The sequence below is a fragment of the Lichenostomus cassidix genome, chromosome 1 (genome assembly GCF_008360975.1).
Source record: "Lichenostomus cassidix isolate B80296 chromosome 1, HeHo_3.0, whole genome shotgun sequence".
NCBI classification, from domain to species: Eukaryota; Metazoa; Chordata; class Aves; order Passeriformes; family Meliphagidae; genus Lichenostomus; species Lichenostomus cassidix.
In genome coordinates, this window is record NC_139479.1 from 106,178,553 (window position 1) to 106,196,598 (window position 18,046).

Consider the following 18,046-nt stretch of genomic DNA (forward strand, 5'->3'; position numbering starts at 1 on the left):
AGGGTGAGCAGGGATTTGTTCTCTCACTTACTTGGTTAGTACTTTAAGTACTACTTGTTATTCTGACTAAGTTTCTGTCTCCCTCACATGAATATCATGAGAATTCCTATCCCACTGTGGAATGGAAAATAGCTAAAAACTCAACTCCTTTATGAGGCAGGGAAATTTTGTAGCTGTATTTTGCACAGACTTTGTCTGTTCTAGGATCAGCAGCCCAACTGGCAAATTCTTTCTTCAGGACCTGATTCACCAAGAGATTTAAACAATATAATTGAATTTCAGTGTGATGAGACATTGAAGCATCAAGCATCATTGCTATGGGGAAACAAGGCTTCAGTGCATCATTTTTCAAACATAAATCAGGCATTATGTGTTAAGTGTCTGTCCCACCAGTCTGACAGTGGAGTAACTCTGCCCATGGGGACAGAAGAGAAATCTCCTGCCCAACTGTACAGTGTAGGCTGCTTTCCCTAACAGTAATGACCTTGGAGTTCTCTTCTTTCATTTCTTCATCTAAACAAGTCCCTTGTCTCTCTGCTTCACTCCTTCTAATATCTCCATTATCTCTAATCTTTCTCTTTGAAACCCCCAAAATCCGAGTGACTCCCATAGTAGCACTCCACACATCCAACCTACATTTTACCTGTCTCCTAAGATTATCAAGATGCTACACTTCCAAAATCTCACTCTCCATCTCAACTAACCTCTAAACTGAAGTAGTTCTCTGCATTTCCCATCTCTGTGTATTCCTAGTTTAAATGCACACACATGCATGTTCTTTTCTCCTAAAGCAGTCTCTCCTGCTTTAGTTCCTGTTGGCTCCTACCCCTGCTGAGTTTTCAAAAATTTCCCCATGTCCCACAAATTAAAATTAACCTACTTCCTTTGCACTGTTCAGTGACCCTATTTCTAACTTCGCTTTTTTTGCCTTACGTGTGCTTTGAAAGCTTCATTTTCCCTCCAGAAGGTTCATGTGTTTGTTCCTCTGTCTCTGCTGTCACTGGGGTTTCTTTTCACTGGTCAAAATGTTCTTTCCCTTTTCAAGAAAGCTGCCCTCTCTGCCAGGCTGCAAATGGAAGGAAGAGCCTGTTTTTCATCCTAATAGAGTAATATCAGCTCAGTTCACACATAGTGAATGACAGGATCTTGGCTGGACTTATTATAAATACTCCAAGGCAAGGAAGGAAGAGCTCTGATCTGGAATTGAGGAGTGGAAAGCAAAGTCTCACTTGCAATGTACTGCCAGCCAGGTCGATTAAAAACCTTGCTGGACTTCTTGCCTTTCTCTAGCAACCACAACAGCAGGTGAAAAGAAAAGTCTTGGCTAGTTCTGAGTCACAGAATCACCTTTTTCTTCCCTCTGTATTTGTTCTTGTTTTCATCCAGCTGACATTTGGAGGTAACAGAAGAAAGCCACTGTCTCACAGACAAAAAGTCCCATGCCACAGGCTTGCCTCTGTTGCTAGAATTGCACCTCCTTCTGTGTTTCTCTGTGCCTAAAGTTAGAGCCATGGCAAAGAGGGAGGTGCCAGCCAGTGCACACTGTGCCACTCTCCCTGACAAGTCAGTTGTGGCTTTCTTGATTCGTTGACTCATTTTTACATGGGGTTTTTTTTGGCTGATCCTTATAAATCAGCAAGTGACATCAGTGGGTGAGATGGATTAGACTGTGCTTTCTGCAACAAAAGAAAGTGACAGCAGCTGGGTGCCCCACTGAAAAGGCATCTCACTAACCATTCCTCCACCTAACAAGCCAAAGAGTGTGAAAGCCACAACAAAACACCAAAAAATAGATGGCTCCCCAAGCAGCCAAGGGATTCAGAATGTTGTGCCATTCTTCCTCTTAATGAATTTCTGACAAGAAAAAGAAGTCAGGATAAAATCAGAGAAGTGGGATGAGATCTTTCTGTGTAAGATCATTCTCCCACAAATGGAAGTGTCTCAACTGGAGAAGTGGATACAAGGTCAATGCGAGAAGAGCAGAGGGTTTAACCAAAATGCATTGCTCATTTCTACCTCATCCATTAGAGCTGTGCATCAGAAATAGAACCTCTGCTCCACAGTGGCACAAGATATTTGAATCCTGGGAGACAGACAGTTCTAAAACATTGTACATGACTTCCTGATCTTCTAAAAAATGGAATTTAGTAAATTCCTATAAACAAAACCCTGTTTCTTTTGTTTTGACAATTTACTGTTGTCATTCTGGCTGAAAGATACTGAGTCTAATGGCAAATTTTTTAGATGGTATCCTTAAGCTCTGTGTTTTCCACAGAAAGTGATTATGCAGAACTGTGTTATAATCACACTAGATTCTGACATTTGAAATAATTTGCTATGTTTTATTATCATTTTATCTAAGAGTGAATTCAAGAAGATACAGAGTACACATGAATAAATCAGGAAATATATTTTTGATACAGGAACACCAGTCTTTCCTTGTTTCTGCACTACTGTGGTGCAAATGTACAGAGGTTTAAAAAGAAGTGATTTTCAGCAAATATTCAGAATATTTTCCCATTCAGTTATATTATTACTTATAACCTTGAGACAGCATTAGCACGTTGATGCTGATTCTGCTGAGATATAAATACATCTTTTTTGGGGCAAGCCATCTGGAATCAGAATTCTTTCAGAGAAATGTAAATAGCTAGCTTTTCTTTCCACATTATATCTCTAATATTTTATTATTCTTTTTGGATTTGCAGGTGGCAAAGGAGGGAAAAAGAAGAAAAACAAAAATACTGCCAAGCCCCAGAAAAATAATGGTTCAAACTGGGCCAGTGTTCCCCTCCCACCCCCTCCTGTGCAGCCACTTCCAGGCACAGAGCTGGAGCACTATGGGGTGGATCAGCAAGAAGCAGGGTAATTTTTTTTTTCTTTTTCTTTTGAAGAAAAATCTGTGATTTGCAGAAATGAGTCTTTTTTTTTTTAAATTTTGCTAAGTGACAATATTATTCTGTTTTGTTTAAAAAAAAAATAAGGAGAGAACGCCTTATCCTATAGACTTATTCAAGGCTGTGGAGGAGGAATGTTTGAATAGCTTCTCTGGATAGTGACTGAAGGTGGAAACAAAAGTGACCTTGCTTCTTCATCATGTAGGGCTTCAGTGCTTTCTCATGCTGAGAAGTATCTCACTTCACAGGTAGCTTAATTGAATTCTGTTGGGACTGCGTGCAGCTGATGGGACTCAGAGTGAGTAAGGATGACATAATCTGGCTCTTTGTATTTTTTTCACTGCTTTGAAGTTTAAAAATATAAGAGCCAACAGAACAAAAAAAGACCCCACCAAATTGGATTAATTTTTGAAGATCAACCAGTGGATAATAATCTTCTCATCGGCTTTTAGAAGAAATTTCACAGTTGAGGAAGGCATGCTAATTATAGGCTTTTTTTGTTATTATTTAAACAACGCTCAAGTTTCTGGGACCTTCCACTTATTTTTGCATAGCTCAGACTTGTTCTCAAGGACACAAAATCACACAAGAAGTGCTAAATGAGAGGAAAGAGACATTTCCTGCATAGACAATTACGAAATGCTTTTTATAAATTGTAATTATGTGAAATACCAGGTTATCAAGCTTGGGAGCAAAATCAGAGTATATAAAAACATAGTTTACTGTGGTTACCTCTGTTGGAGCCTTTGAGAATAATTGTTCTGTCAGGGACAAATTTCTGTCTGTTTAAATACATGGATTAATCAATATTTCCCAAGGTTGAAGCATTTTTAAGAAAACATTGTAATAGCTTTACTGAATAAAAATATTTCAATTGTTATCTCAATTGTAAGCATGAATTGATCATTACTATTTTTATAATTAAAATTAGAAGAATTCCACATTATTTCAATTTATACCAAGTCCTTCGACCCTTAAAATGAGCAATAAATTACTGTGGTAGTCGGTGAAGTTCTTTTTAAAATTAAGGCCCATTCAGGCTGTATTAGAGTTAGAATTTCAAAGTAATGGAAAATGAATAACCTTACTGATTGTGAGTGTTGTTTAAAGGCAAAAAGTTCATATAATCATTATGTTCTGTATTCTGTTATAAGAGGTTAAAATAAATTTAAAATTGTTTCACCGTATAATAATTTTGTCTTTATCAGTTTATATCGTTAAAACACATATGCAGCCATTTCACTAAAACAATTATGCAGAAGGAGGCAAACCACTTGGATTTTCTTCAGAACAATGAAATAGCACGAAAGGTAAATGGAAATACCTTCTAGAGCAATCCCTTGTGACACAGGGCTTGACTCCTCAGTTGCATAAAGCATCTGTAATTTAGCTGGAAGGAATGGTGTTGGTCACCAAGACAACGTTGGTTATTTAAGGAGGAGGTAATCACCAGCCTCCAGGTTCACAACAACTCAGACTTAGTTTTTCCTCTGATTATGTTTTGAATTACTCTTCTCTGGTTTTCATAGTGTCTCATTAGCAGTGGTTGTAGCAAGATCTTGTAATATGCATTTTACCAAACACAGAAAAAATGTGGAGGTTGGACTTACAGTCTCAGTCTGGAGATAAGAGTAATTTGCAACCACCTTTGATGAAGAGTGAATCTGCAATGCCCATACTTTCTCAGGATACTTCCAATACTAATGGTTCTTCTGCATTTAGGGGTTGATCTTGTTGCTGTGGTTTTCAACATGCTGAAAGAGAAAGAATCATAGACTGCATTCCTTGTGTTGCCTTTAATATGGATATATTGGGTTAAAAAAAAAAAACACAATTTTTTTAAACTGTTGTTTTTCTTGGTTTGTTTTGATGTATTCCATCTGTGACAAGTTCAATGTGTTTCAATTTTTGAATTAGTTACATGCAGATGTAATTATATTGTGAATTACAATTGAAAAATGAACATCCAATCAGAAAAACCACTTTCATAAAATTCTCACAATGTGAAATATTGCTCTAAATATTTGGATAAAAAATGTGAATGTTTAGAGCAATAAAACAAGGAAGGTGACATCTAAACAGGAACTTGTTTTTCTGTGTGTCTTCCTATAACATTTTAATTCAAGTGTGAGTTTCATTGGCATGAATATCACCAAAAATTTAAAAAAATTGACACCTAGTTTTGCTTACTGGAGATTAACAGTAGTGTCCCTATGAGCACTAGTGGACTTCTAAGTGGCAAAGGAAGATAATCCACAATAGCAAGTGATATTTAAAAAAAAGTCACCTAACTTAATGTATCACAGAAAAAATACACTCAGTTTTCTCTACCATCTTCTTCCCAGAAGCACTGGGGTTTGCATTTGCCTCCATTTTTTCCATAAACTGCAGAAGGAAAAGTGAACATCTTACTCCAGCCAGCCATGTTATATAAAGTGGTGGCTTTTGGGATGTCTTAAATTCCTATTTAACCTCAGCAAAGAACCTGTTTGTGCCAATTAAGTTTCTCTTTCCCTATAGTAGCTCCCAAACTGATGTTCCCTTTCCCACCCTTTTCAGACAAGATAATTTTGCTTGATTTTATCTAAACTTGGCAGTAAGGAAATGCTCATTACTTCCTCATTATAATTTACTTCAATTTTTCACCAGTAATAGGCATGATCTCAAGCCAACCTCAGTAAAGGTAGTCTGCATATTGTTATTTGGTAATTCCTATTTCTTGCTATTGATTACATCTCAGAATGGAATATTAGCTGCTGAACCTCAGTATATTTGATACTTATTTTCTGTCTTTAGGAAAAGTTAAGGAAATAGTACCTTTTGCTTAAAAAAAATCCTTTTTGGTGAGTTCTAGAGAGGGAAGCTTCATTTGTAGCAACTATGTGTCTAATGAAACACAGTTGTTATACAATGTGCCCTTTATCTATCACCTTTATTAGAACAAATCTATTAGTGTAATGAATCGGGCTTTTTAATAGTAAAAGATTGCTATGGAATAAAAGTGCTGACAATACAATAAAACTTACTAGAAAAATAGACTCATGTTTGTTAACCAGAACTTATTAGTGTCTTAATTATACTGAAATTACAATCAGAGGTCCCTAATGAAGTTAAGGCACTTAGATTTTATTAAATGTGCTTGAAAAAATTTGCATTTTCACCACGTTGGGTTTACTCAGAAAATGGAAAAGGACACGGATGTGACCAATAATCACTATGGCTGTACCAGATGTTTCTATAACTGTATCATTTTTGTGACATGCAGCTACTATGAAGTCTGTTAGGTTTGCTTTTTTTCTTTTTTTTCCTTTTTTAATTTTTTTTTAATTTTGGGGGTTATGGTGTTTTGTTTTTCTCTAAATGCAGGTTAGAACTTGTGGCTTTTCGGACACCTTACATTAAGAAGACAAAGATTCTAGTACCTGAAATCTTGAATCTCAATGTCCTGAGCTTTAGGCTTAGGCTGCTTTCCATTTCAAACAAAATTTGGGTAAAGGTATGGTACTTGTGCAGAATCTTTTCACGAAGAAATCTCTTTTCTAAAAAACCTTTTTACTATTAAGCTGAACATTTGGGGGTTTGAAGCAAGTAGGGTCAGAAGGCGAGCACATCCAAAGCTCATTTATTCGTCATTGAAAAGTCACCAGGGAGTGTCTTTTTGCCCTGTCCCTTTTAAAGAAGAAGCCATTATGCCAAAGAATGAGGTGGAGACAGCAAAAGGAAGTGAGAGAACTCTTCACTGTACATTTTTAGCAGCATGAGTTAGGATGGTCCTTTCAGCCTTGGGTGCAAACATCATGAGTGAATATTGTTTGGAAAGACAAATTTTACAGGTGGTCATATCTTAATTGTCCGCTGAGGATGAATATGCACCATGTTACATTTTCTTAAATCTCTGTATTATGAAAATGGTAATGATCAATCACTCAAAATCTCCTAGAGGCCAGGAGTCAAGAAACAGCCTTTAGTTTCACTTTTGTGCTCATATGTGTGTTTGTATCTATATGTGGTTATATCTATGTATATATAGGTTTTAATTCATACCAGTGTTTATTATCAGGTATGTCTTCCACGGACCTTTGGGTTTTCAAGTCAGGTTGTTTTAGCTATTCTGAATCTGTGCATTTAAATGCAGACTACAGACCTCTGAATAAGGAAAACGTAATTTAGTTAATTTTAGAAATATTTGGATTTTGCTGAAAGTAAATGTTCTGTTCATAATACAGGTATCGAGACTTCTCCATCTCAGTGTTCCCAGCCTTTTTATAACCTGGCTTCACACTTGAGAAAATTGACAGTAATTCATTTTTCTCTGGGAAATTGGTAAATCCTTCCTTCCAAATCAGAAGCTTTAAAGGAGTATTTTTAAGCTGGTTTGAGAAATTAACTGTATAGCACAATGCATTACCTACCTGCATTGCAGAAAAAAGGACCTTGTCAGCAGTCCTTGAAGGTGGAAGGAAGATAAAGTGACTTAGATGATGCTTGGAAAATGGCCTTTAGAGTGTGTGATGGCTTGACAGTGAAGGAGCTGTGAGAGCTTGTGGTTGTCTGATTGCCTTTTGAAAAAAAATCAAAAAAACAAAAACCAAAAAAAAGCTGTGTATCCTGGGTTATTTTGGAATACACCAGGAGTTAAGAAGCAATGTGTGCTGATGCTCAAGGGACTGATGCCTGACTGGATGTTTTGAAGATGGGAAAAGAAGACAGTTGAGATTTGAGTGGTGTGATTGTCAGCAAAGCTGTGTACAACTGAAGTTCTGTTCAGATTAGGGAATTACTCTGGGGAGATAATGCATAGGGAATGACCACCGTCACTAAGGCCTATCCATCTGGAATGATGCCAGAGTCTCTAAGGGACAGCATCCCTGGATGATACTGTAATACAGTACTGAATCAAAAGGTCCTGTGATGAGTACAGAGACTGAAAAGAATTGACTTGCTGGCAAAGCTTGCACAAGAAGTGGTAATAAAATACAAAGCTTCTGTTCCTAGCCCTGATCCCATATAGCATCACCCTTTACACCTTTGTTATAAGGCAACAAATGAACTGCAAACTCCTACCAGAACACCCCTTATGTATGAAGAGAGAAGAAACTGGTATCCAAGAATACTCCTAGTGGTTAATCCTTCCATTTGCTTTGGGCAGGTGTGTAGAAAGTGTTCAGAAATGTAGCACTGTCTAGGTAAGTCCCGGACAGATTGGTTCGGAGGTGGGGTGCTGGCAGGGCTGTCGACATGTGTGGTAATGGATCTGATCAGCTGCTGCTGTGACACAGCATATGCTTAGGGTCACTGCTGCTGGGACATGAATGGATTGCACATCATAGGAAATACCCATGTGCAGAGTGAGAAGACCAGAATTTATGAGGAAAGTGTAGCTTTCTATTTAAGCTACAAACCAGAAACAAATGGTAAATTTATAGATGGATAAAGGGGAGGATGGAAGTAAATGGACAATGCTCCTGGGCACATGGTGTGACTCTCAGGGATGGTGCTGTGCAGGGCCAGGGGTTGGATTTGGTGATCCTTTGGGGTCCCTTGCAACTCAGCTTATTCTGGGATTCTGTGAAATAAATGCCTAAGTGCTACTACATAAAGCTTGCTCCACCTTTTAAGAATGCTGCTATTTTCGTGTCTGGGTCAATATTCATTCTCCTACATTAGTGATCCTGGAAGTGAGTTACTTCATTTTTGTTGTTGATTGTGGTGTAACATTATCTAATCACCATTAAGGAATGTGATATCAGATCAGTAATTTTTTTGTTGCATATCTTGTTGAAGTTGCTTAGCTGTTCTGGGAAAAATTAAACTGACTCAGTAAGGATAATTTAAGCAAATAATGACCCTATTTACATTAAATGTTAGAACTCACACTATGTGCAAGCTTTCCAACTGTAGCAGAAATCCTGTATACCTTCTACAACCTCTACTGCGTGGCAGAGATGAGATTTGATATGCACTAACTTTATTTGGTTTTTATTTTAGATATGACAGTGACGGTTGGTGTCCACCTTTGCCAGTTCAGACCTACCTTCATCAGGGCATGGAGGATGAGCTTGAAGAAGATGATGATCGTGTTCCCACACCTCCTGTCAGGGGAGTAGCTTCATCTCCTGCCATCTCCTTTGGGCAACAGTCAACTGCAACCCTCACACCTTCCCCACGAGAGGAGATGCAGCCAATGCTTCAAGCTCACCTTGATGAGTTAACAAGGGCTTACCAGTTTGATATAGCAAAGCAGACATGGTAAATGTTTGAAGGGGTCACCTGTGATCAGGGAAATGAAATAATAACAATGATGATGATGATGATGATTTATTCCTTTATGACCTAAATATTAACCGTGTTCCACAGTGTTTCAATTATGTTTCCGAAGAAGTAAAATAGAAGAAGAAATAGCAAAACTCTATCCACAGTTGGAAGGCCTTACACATTAGTATGTGCTTTTTAAATCATAATACTTGGTAATAAGCTAAATCTTGTCTAAAAACGTGTAAAACCAGTATTCCTCTGAAATTTTACACATGTTCAGCTAAGTAGTTAACACCCACCTCCTGACAGCTTTTATACAGTTGAGAGTACTCTCTTTTCAGGCTAGCAAAATATAGGAATTTTTTAGGATTTAAAAAAAAAAAAAAAATTCTAAATTCCTGATTCAAAATAATGATAGTCTCTTGAAATAGCAATGTGGCAGCTTTTACACTGTGTGACATGAGAATGAAGCGTTTTCATCTCTGTACTTTGAAACACCATGAGAATTTGTGATTCACAGAAAAAACCCAGAAACAGCAGAAAGAAAGTTGTCAGTATTTACAGAATGGATCTAGTGTTGTCGAGTGCTTTACGCCTATTTCAAGGAAGAGCAAGCAAATACCACAGTAACATTTCCCTTGCAAAACAGACAGAAGCAGTCTCTCCAGGGACTGAAAAAGAACTTGTCAACTGCACCAGGCTGGGGATATGGTGAAGGTCAGTTGTTCCTGGATGTTCCCTAAGCAGCAGTTGTCCTTTTACAACTCTTCTACCCAGACAAAGCCCGCGAGTCTCAGCGGAGCGGAGCAGAGCTAGTTACCGAATGGCATGCTGCCAGCAGAGGAGCAGCCTTTCTTCCCTGCTAAATAAAACCACAAAGTTATTCAGCTTGAGCTCCCATAAATACATCAGCCAGGTAGGCAGGCGGTGCCGAATCTGAGCCAGCTGTTTTCCCTGGACACCGTGCAAGCCTCGAGGCTTGTCTGCAATCTGCACTCCATCAACAGGGTACCTCGGTGCCTCTGCAGCCCCCAGCCTGCCTGTGGGACACCCAAATCCCAGGCAGCAGCCAGAGCTAGCCTGTTGAAGGCCCTGGCTTCTGAGCCAGCACACAGATGCATACCCTGCCAGCACAGGCAGGCGCTGCTGCATTTTGCAGCTGTTACCCTTGCTATGCCCTCCAAAGCTCGGGTGTCAGTCCAGGCAAGGATAATGGAGCTGCACCAGAGCCTCATGCAGCTGGCAGGAAAGGTCTTGCTCCCTTCTTGGAGAAATGAAAATTGATTGGGAAGTTTCATAATGTGCTTAGGATCATACAGATTTTAATGTCGCTCTTGTGTAAAGTCACAATAATTGAGCCTGAAACTCTGATAAAAAAAATAACAAAGACATAACCTTTTTTTCATACTGTTTGGTATTGTGATAAATGCTGAGGGTTGCAAATAGAAGTGATTTTTATGACATGCATTTTTTAATATGTTGCTTGGCTGGGCATGTATCATGCTAGTCATAGTCAGTAGAAAATCCTCCATTGTTCTGAATGGGAAGGAAGATTTCTCAGTTTTCTTTTCACAAAGTTAACCTGTCCAGTGCAGAGAGAGGGGGGAAAACTAAACAGCAAAATGAGACCTGTCAGATAGGTTACTGTGGGAGTAGCAACCGAGAAATAAAGAGATCAGCCAACTAGGAATTTAAGAAAGAGCCCATTAGAGATTACTGGAAAAGTACATAATCATTATGGCCTTGATCCAGCAAATCACTTAAGTATATGCTTAACTATGAGTACATGAGAAATTGACTTCAATTGTTCTATCACAAGCTTAACATTAAACATATACTTAAGCATTTTGCTTGATTGGGAGCTAATCACACTGTTTATTGAGGGTTAGTTAGATGGTAGTGCCCTTTAGTGCCCCAGTGTTTTGAACACTGCATAGAACACTAAAAACCTGGTGTCCAGGCAGAAGAGTATTCAATAACTGTTAACCAGAAGGGGGTTGTATATCAAAAAGGAAGCACTTGTTCTGGAAAATAGATTCAGAATAAGCAATAAGTTTAAACCTACACCAAGGTGGAGAAAGTTACCAGTGGTACATAACATTTACCATGACATTCTCATACCTGATAGATTTGCATAATGAAAAAAATAAAGGCTTATTGAATAAAGAGAATTCATTCATCAGGTGTAGGCAACAATACAGCACAAAGTTTTAGTTGAAAATATATTATAGCTGGGAGCCAAACAGGTGACAATTATAATTTTTTAGGTTTTACTTATGTTTAAGCAAGAGACTAGCAGAATCCTGGATCCCATCCAGAGTGGTGCCAATTGGAATCAGGTCATGGCACTTCATGCACAGCCACCCAAGGATTCCCACATGCCCAAGTCAGCAATTTCAGGCATGGTACATGCTCTTGGCCCCAAGGCCACTTCTGCCTGGCTCCCCTGGCACAGCTTGTGGTGTACCTGTTGTGCTGTGGGGAATGCTGCTTCAAAGGCTGATGGTGTTCTTTTCTCTCAGAGACCAGGCAAATCAAACTCCAAATCCCATGCTTGCCTTTGGCCATTTAGTTATCCTGTGGGTGGTTTTTTATCTTAGCTTTTTTTCTTCCTTAATGTGACTGCTGCATGCAGTAATTTCACACATGCATGCCCTAATACTGCTGCAATTAAATCAATTAAACTTCTTGGAATAAAGCAAAATGAAAAGGCCTCACTGATGATGCGTTCATTGGACTTGAAAATTTCTTCTGTCCTACTGGCCATTTCCTCCTCTTTAGGGTGACTTTTGCTTCAGGGCACTGCATCTGTTTAAGCAGAAGGAGTGAGATTTAACTTTGGTTCAATGTGTGATTTGCAAGGGGGAATATTGGGTGAGACACTTGTATGCTAGGCTGGGATTCAGAATTGTGCTTTTCCATGGGTTTCCTACCTGATTTATGTAACCTCTGTGTCTATTGCTCTTCATCTGTGGGAAGACAATCCTGACCTTCCCCATCCTAGGGGATTTTGCCTTTTTTTTCTTTTTATTTAAGTCTGGAAAGTGTGCAGGCACTCCGGTATTAGAAGCAGCGGTGAATAACTGAACTGACTTTTCTTGAGTTTCACCTAACCAAGCATGTTTTGTAAACCTGTTTCAGGACTTGTTGAAAGGCTTGTATTTTATTGACCATGGGCTGCAAAGTCTCATCCATTCTGATAACTTTTCCTGTTTGTTTGTGTAGGCACATCCAAAGCAATACACAACCTCCTCAGGCTCCAGTTCCTCCCCTAGGATATGTATCTGGAAACCTTATTTCAGATTTGGAAACAGATGTTCCAGATGACGATGATGATGAGGATGATCTTGACGAAGAAACTGTAGAAATCAGTAGGCCACTAAGAGGTCTAGAGCATACTCCAGGCTCCAGTATGGACAATCTAGACAGCTCTGTGACAGGTAACCAAACACAGTGACACCAGCTTGTTCCACTAAAACAAAATACATCATCAGTTGGACACTTTCTAAGTGAAAATTTATTCCACTCGATTTCTGTAGCATTTAAAATGTGTTAATATTAAACACTAAAGTTAAAGAAGGATTTGGAAATACTTTGCTTTGCCACAAAATGATAAGAAAATTCATGAATTTTAAAAAGCTTTAAAGGCTTGAAAGAAAATTCAGTTATATCTCAGCTTTCATGAAAGGTTCATTCTACTAGAGAAGCAAGGCAGTTACATGAAAAGGAGGGGGAAGACCTCAGCTTAGCAATATATATTTCATAAATCAGGAGCAGCATAAAAATGTTATCTTAAAGCACTTTTAAATGTACTGCTGGGTAATGCTTTCCCAGATGAACACAAGGAAGTTAAAGACTTTAGAGTAAGTGTAGTTACATCAGCACAACACTTTTTTCTAGAGTAAATACATTTATGTAGGAAAATGTGCATTTTGAACCTACTTTGAAGTGCTGAATTTAGTAATTGTTCCCTTTCAGAAAAGCTGTTTAATGATTCTGACCCTCCTTCCCTCCCCACTTCTTGTCCTTTGCATGCCTTGGAAAGCTAAAACATCATCAAAGGGGACCTAGAAAGGCCTGATGAAAATCAATGCACAGAATCTGAACAAATTCAATTGCTGTTGGTGAAATGTAGGCAGTGAAAGACATTGTTTTTTAAAAACATGGATTTTATAAGGGCATAATGTACTTTCTGTAATCATCAGTGTACTTCTGTTTGGGTTGAACTTGGACCTCTATTTAATATACTGTGTCCATAATGTGCATATGTGCTGGAGACCCAAATATCCCAAATGTCACAGTGCTAGTGGATGCTGCTTCAGTTTTTGATCTCAGTGGATGAAAATTGATTGTTGATTGTACCTTAGGGGAGACTTGTTCAGAATAACTTCTATCATAGCACCACTGAATTCCATCTTTGTCTGGACCTTTGAAATTCCAAAGGTTTTGCACCCATAGTTAAAGATTGCTATTCTGAATACACTGCAGGAATATGACAGTGATGGAGCATCAATACCTATAATTTTCTTCCATTTCCCTTGTTGAATGAAATAGTGTGTAGCTTAATACCACTTTCCAGGTTTTCCTTCACCCTAGAGCCAGACTGCTTGCCAATCTAATTAAGATCTAAGAATTGTATCTCTGCTGCTGTGATTTGAAATCCAGATGCAACTGAAGACCATAGAGTTAAAGTTTAAATCCCTGAATTGAGAAGGTTAACTTATTAGCGCATGAGTATGTTAACTCACTTTGCTTGCATTTCTAGTGTAATCTCCTTCAGGCTATAATTCTGCATATTTTTGCATATCTCACTAATGGCTCAGAAGCCTTTCTATTAGGAATTCACTAAGAGTTTTGCACTGGTAAAACAGCAATAAATAAATAAATAAATAAACAGGTTGGTATAAATTTTTCATTTGGTATATATTAATATGCCAATGCTTATGTATCTGTAAATCAGAAAATTAATGTTTCCATATTTGCATCTTCACTTAATATTTTGGACCACGCTCCCTATAGCAAATAAGGAATAGTTGTACTCCTGCTCCAGTTTAAAACTTCTGTGCTTATTACAGCTTGTTCTTTTATGAATAACCTTCAAGCATGTTATAATATTTATAAATCTTGTTTCATTATTGGAGTCTTAAATGTCTAATCACTAGAGTGTTAAAAGCTTTCTGATATTTTGGAAGAAATTGGGCAGGACTTGATAAAGTAAACTGGGAATGTACTTAAGGTGCTCTAAATTCATACCCACTCATCACCACTACTAACTTCATGTGGCCTCATCCAGCTGAAAACTAAGGTTTTTCTTCTGCTTTTTGTTTTGCTTGTTCCATTACTAGCTGGATCTGTTCCTTGCTCTGGGTCACCACATGGCAAGGTGTGTGCTGGCACTGCAGGGAGGGAATGTGCAGCTGGAAGGGAAGCAGAATTATAGATTACCCCTACAGCATAGAGCCAACATTTAGACTGAGTTAAATAAGGAACAATAGCTTTGCAGAAGTACACCCAGAGTGTTAGCCTAAGGGGTCTGTAAGCTGGCAAAATCTCCAAGTAACAAAACTACTCCTGTTTTCCTGAGTTACTCTATGGGTCAAACCTTGATTTAGGAGGGCTTGTTTTTTTTTTTTTTCTAAGGGTGGAAAGAAATTGCCTATTATACTTGGGCGTTTTCTTTTTTTTCAAAAGAGAATTTTAATTTTTCTTTTATCTATTTCTGTTAACTCTTCCAGGCTGTGTTTGCTGATGTTAAGGGGTGTATAGCAAATTGCTTCACTTGTTCTCAAGCTGTTTCTCATTCTTCAATTTGATTGCTTTTAAAATACTGTAGAACAACTGAATTGTTCTTTCTTGTGCTGAGAATATATAAACTACTTCTTTTCACAGAGCCTTTGGTAACTTCAAACAGCATTTTGCTAGGAATTTATAGACCACATTTTCACTTCTCTAAACATTATGTTTGAAAATGGAGGCAACTGAAAACAGCTGACCCAGATGAGGCAATATTTCTGAAGTGCCCTGGGAGTTCAGTGTTTGTGAGAAATCTAAATTGACATCCCTTGGTCCCGATTTCCTCCAAAGGGAGTTGCTAGGGAAGGAGCAGGGTGAGGTTCCTCACCCTGTAGAGTTAGCATGCTTCAGTCAGTGAAGCCTTAAAAATACCAACTCTTGGGTTAAAGTGGTGCTTTGTTCTTCATGGCTGAGCTGGGAACGAGGATTTCATGCAGCACCAAATGTGGGATTCTCTGAGGGGAAATGCTGGCACTGTGTAAGCCAAAGCACAAACCCCTGAATCCCTCTGACACCACAGTGCTGCTCCTTTAAGCTGTTTAAAAGTCAAGTTGTCTTCCAGGCCCTTGAGTTTTAGTTACAGCTAACTGAAGATTCAGACAAGGATTTAATCTGCACTATTAAGCTTTTCTCTTTGCAGGTGGCAGAGACATAATGTTGACGTGTATAATAAAGTGAAAAGAAAGGAGGAGTGCACAGGAACTGTATCTTAACATTCTCCAGATATCACAAAGAGAGCTCAAGGAGGGAGGTTTAGATCTGAACATTTGTGGGATGTAATGAAATTTAAGCCAAGGACTTGCTTCATTCCCAGCCTGCTTTGTTAGGATATTGAGTCACTGAATCTGAAAAAAAAAATAGATTAGCAAGACCCAGAAAACACTGGTAAAACTTTTGCTCACTTGGCTTTTAATTCATAATAATTTAGGGTTATTTTTTGCTTTCAATGACACATTGAAATATTTTTTTTCTTTCTCTTATGTTTAATGTTTGCCTTTATAATGAAATGCTGAGCAGTTATGGCATGAATGGCCACAAAGAGTCTGTTACATTATTCCACTTTAATAGACATAATTAATTGCATATGATGACTGTAGAAGAAATTAATTTGCGTCTCACTGAAATCACTAAGAACAAGCCTAGGTTTTTTCAGGTCAAAGTATTATGGTTTGGGGGTTTTCTTTGCCCTCTCCTTATCTCCTCCTCCTGCAGGGCCAGTGAAGCTGTGAGCTGCTGAGTACTCAGTCCTGGTGAAGATTCTTTGACTTTGACTGAGGGAAGAGATACACTCATTAACTAGCATAGAGAGTAGAGCAAGCCCTCTTGTACCTGATGCAAACTGATATAAACAGAGAGATAGATTTTCTTGTAAACAGTGCCACAGCAAATGGGTGACTTTTTTTTTTTCAATAGAATTATATAGATCTGAAATTATAAAAAACACTGTACATTGTGTAGCTCAGCAAGGAATAATATCCCTTATTTGACATGTTTTGGCCTTGATTAAAAGACTCACTGATCACTGTCTGTATGGAAACAAACTTCTTCATTCATTGTGTCTGAGCACAAATGGAATAATTCTTGAAAACTGCACAATATCATTTTCATGAGCCGTATTTTACCATGGCAGAGCTCAATGTTTATATTGATTTGCTTAGGGATACCTATTGCAAAAGATTCTATTTTATAAGCAGTTAGACAGATTGCATTTAATAGGAAGAATGTGTTTCATGGATTAAATATGTGCTCAGAAAATAGGAAACTGCTACTTTTTGTATCTCATAAAAATGGTAATGCAACAATTAGCAGGGTCATATTATAAAGCACAGACTTTACTCTAGCTTAATGGATCTAGGGATATGCATTCATCAGCAACGATAGATTTAGCATAAAATGACATGTAAATGAATTGATGACTGATCATAAATTAATTTTAGTGCTGAAGAAGTAATAGAGACACAGCAAGATGCCACTTTATCATAGTATTTTACTGCTCAGCAACATTTGAGCAACTACTTAATGTTCTGTGTGCATTTCTTTTCTAACAGCTTGAATAAATTTGAGAATTTTTTGTGCCTTTCAGCAATATGGAAACTAAAAAAATCTAGAAAGATGGAATGCAAACAGAGATAAATTTGCCTAAGTGATGTAAATTCATTTTTCATTAGATGTTTATGAAGGTCATTAATTATCGTTGGACCTGTGAAGTGCCAAATATCTACGTATGGTTTTTACCTCCTTTTTTTTTTGTGTTCTGTGGCCAAAAATAAAATATTTAAAACTTAAGGGCTTATCCTTGGCGTATACATTTAAATATATGGGCATTTATGGTGGAGGAAAGTAAAAGACAAGGTCCTGTTTTTGAAGTGTGATCATTTTTATATTCTGCATTCAAACACTTCTATTATTCTTCCTTATTTTGATCGTACAATGAGTATTGCCCCTTCTATTCCATCACATCCACCAAAATCAGTGGGCATTCTTTCTGTGTAATCATGGCAGTGGTCAGACATATCCAAGAGACGATTATATCTTTCTGCTGTACAAACGCAAAAATAATTCTCTAACTGATTTCAGCTGAAGTAGCATCAGTCCCCAAGGATGTCACCCCCACTTCACAAACCTAAGCAGTCTATCCATGTTCCATTAAAAAACTGCAGAGGAGCAGAGGCTTAACATCAGTATGTTGTGGATGGTCTTGTAAAGGAAAACACGTGAAGGAAGCACATAGAGGTTGGTAGATGCAGAAAAGTGTCTAATGGAATTCTCAGAAGTGTCAGGTTTGTTGTGAGCAGCTTTTATTTCACAAGTGCATTAGATTTTTTTTATTATTATTATTTTTAAGTAAAGCAACAGAGCACTTTACAAAGGAAAGTAGCATTTTTATTGCTAGCAAAATGCCACTAAAAGCAGTAGCATGCAGTCTACTAGAAGCTGGCACCTCTGTTCCCCTCACCTTTCCCTGAGAGCAAAGAAGCTTTCTGTTTGCATTAGCACCAAGAGATATTTTATGGAGCAAGAAAACAGAGTTCAACTTTTCACAGTGCTGATTTTGTTCTGCATAAAGCATTTACTGCTGCTGTCAGCAAGAGTAAAATTTA

General features: G+C 38.0%; 1 protein-coding gene across 1 annotated transcript in view; it reads left to right on the forward strand.

Annotated features, from left to right (window-relative positions):
- Nucleotides 1–18,046, forward strand: part of ROBO2 (roundabout guidance receptor 2) — a 1,017,279-nt gene that overhangs the window by 972,057 nt on the left and 27,176 nt on the right. Inside the window, exons 25-27 of the mRNA XM_085050027.1 lie at nt 2,709–2,865; nt 8,886–9,146; nt 12,378–12,592. Of these exons, the coding sequence (XP_084906153.1) occupies nt 2,709–2,865; nt 8,886–9,146; nt 12,378–12,592 (633 nt within the window). The remainder of the gene's footprint in view (nt 1–2,708; nt 2,866–8,885; nt 9,147–12,377; nt 12,593–18,046) is intronic.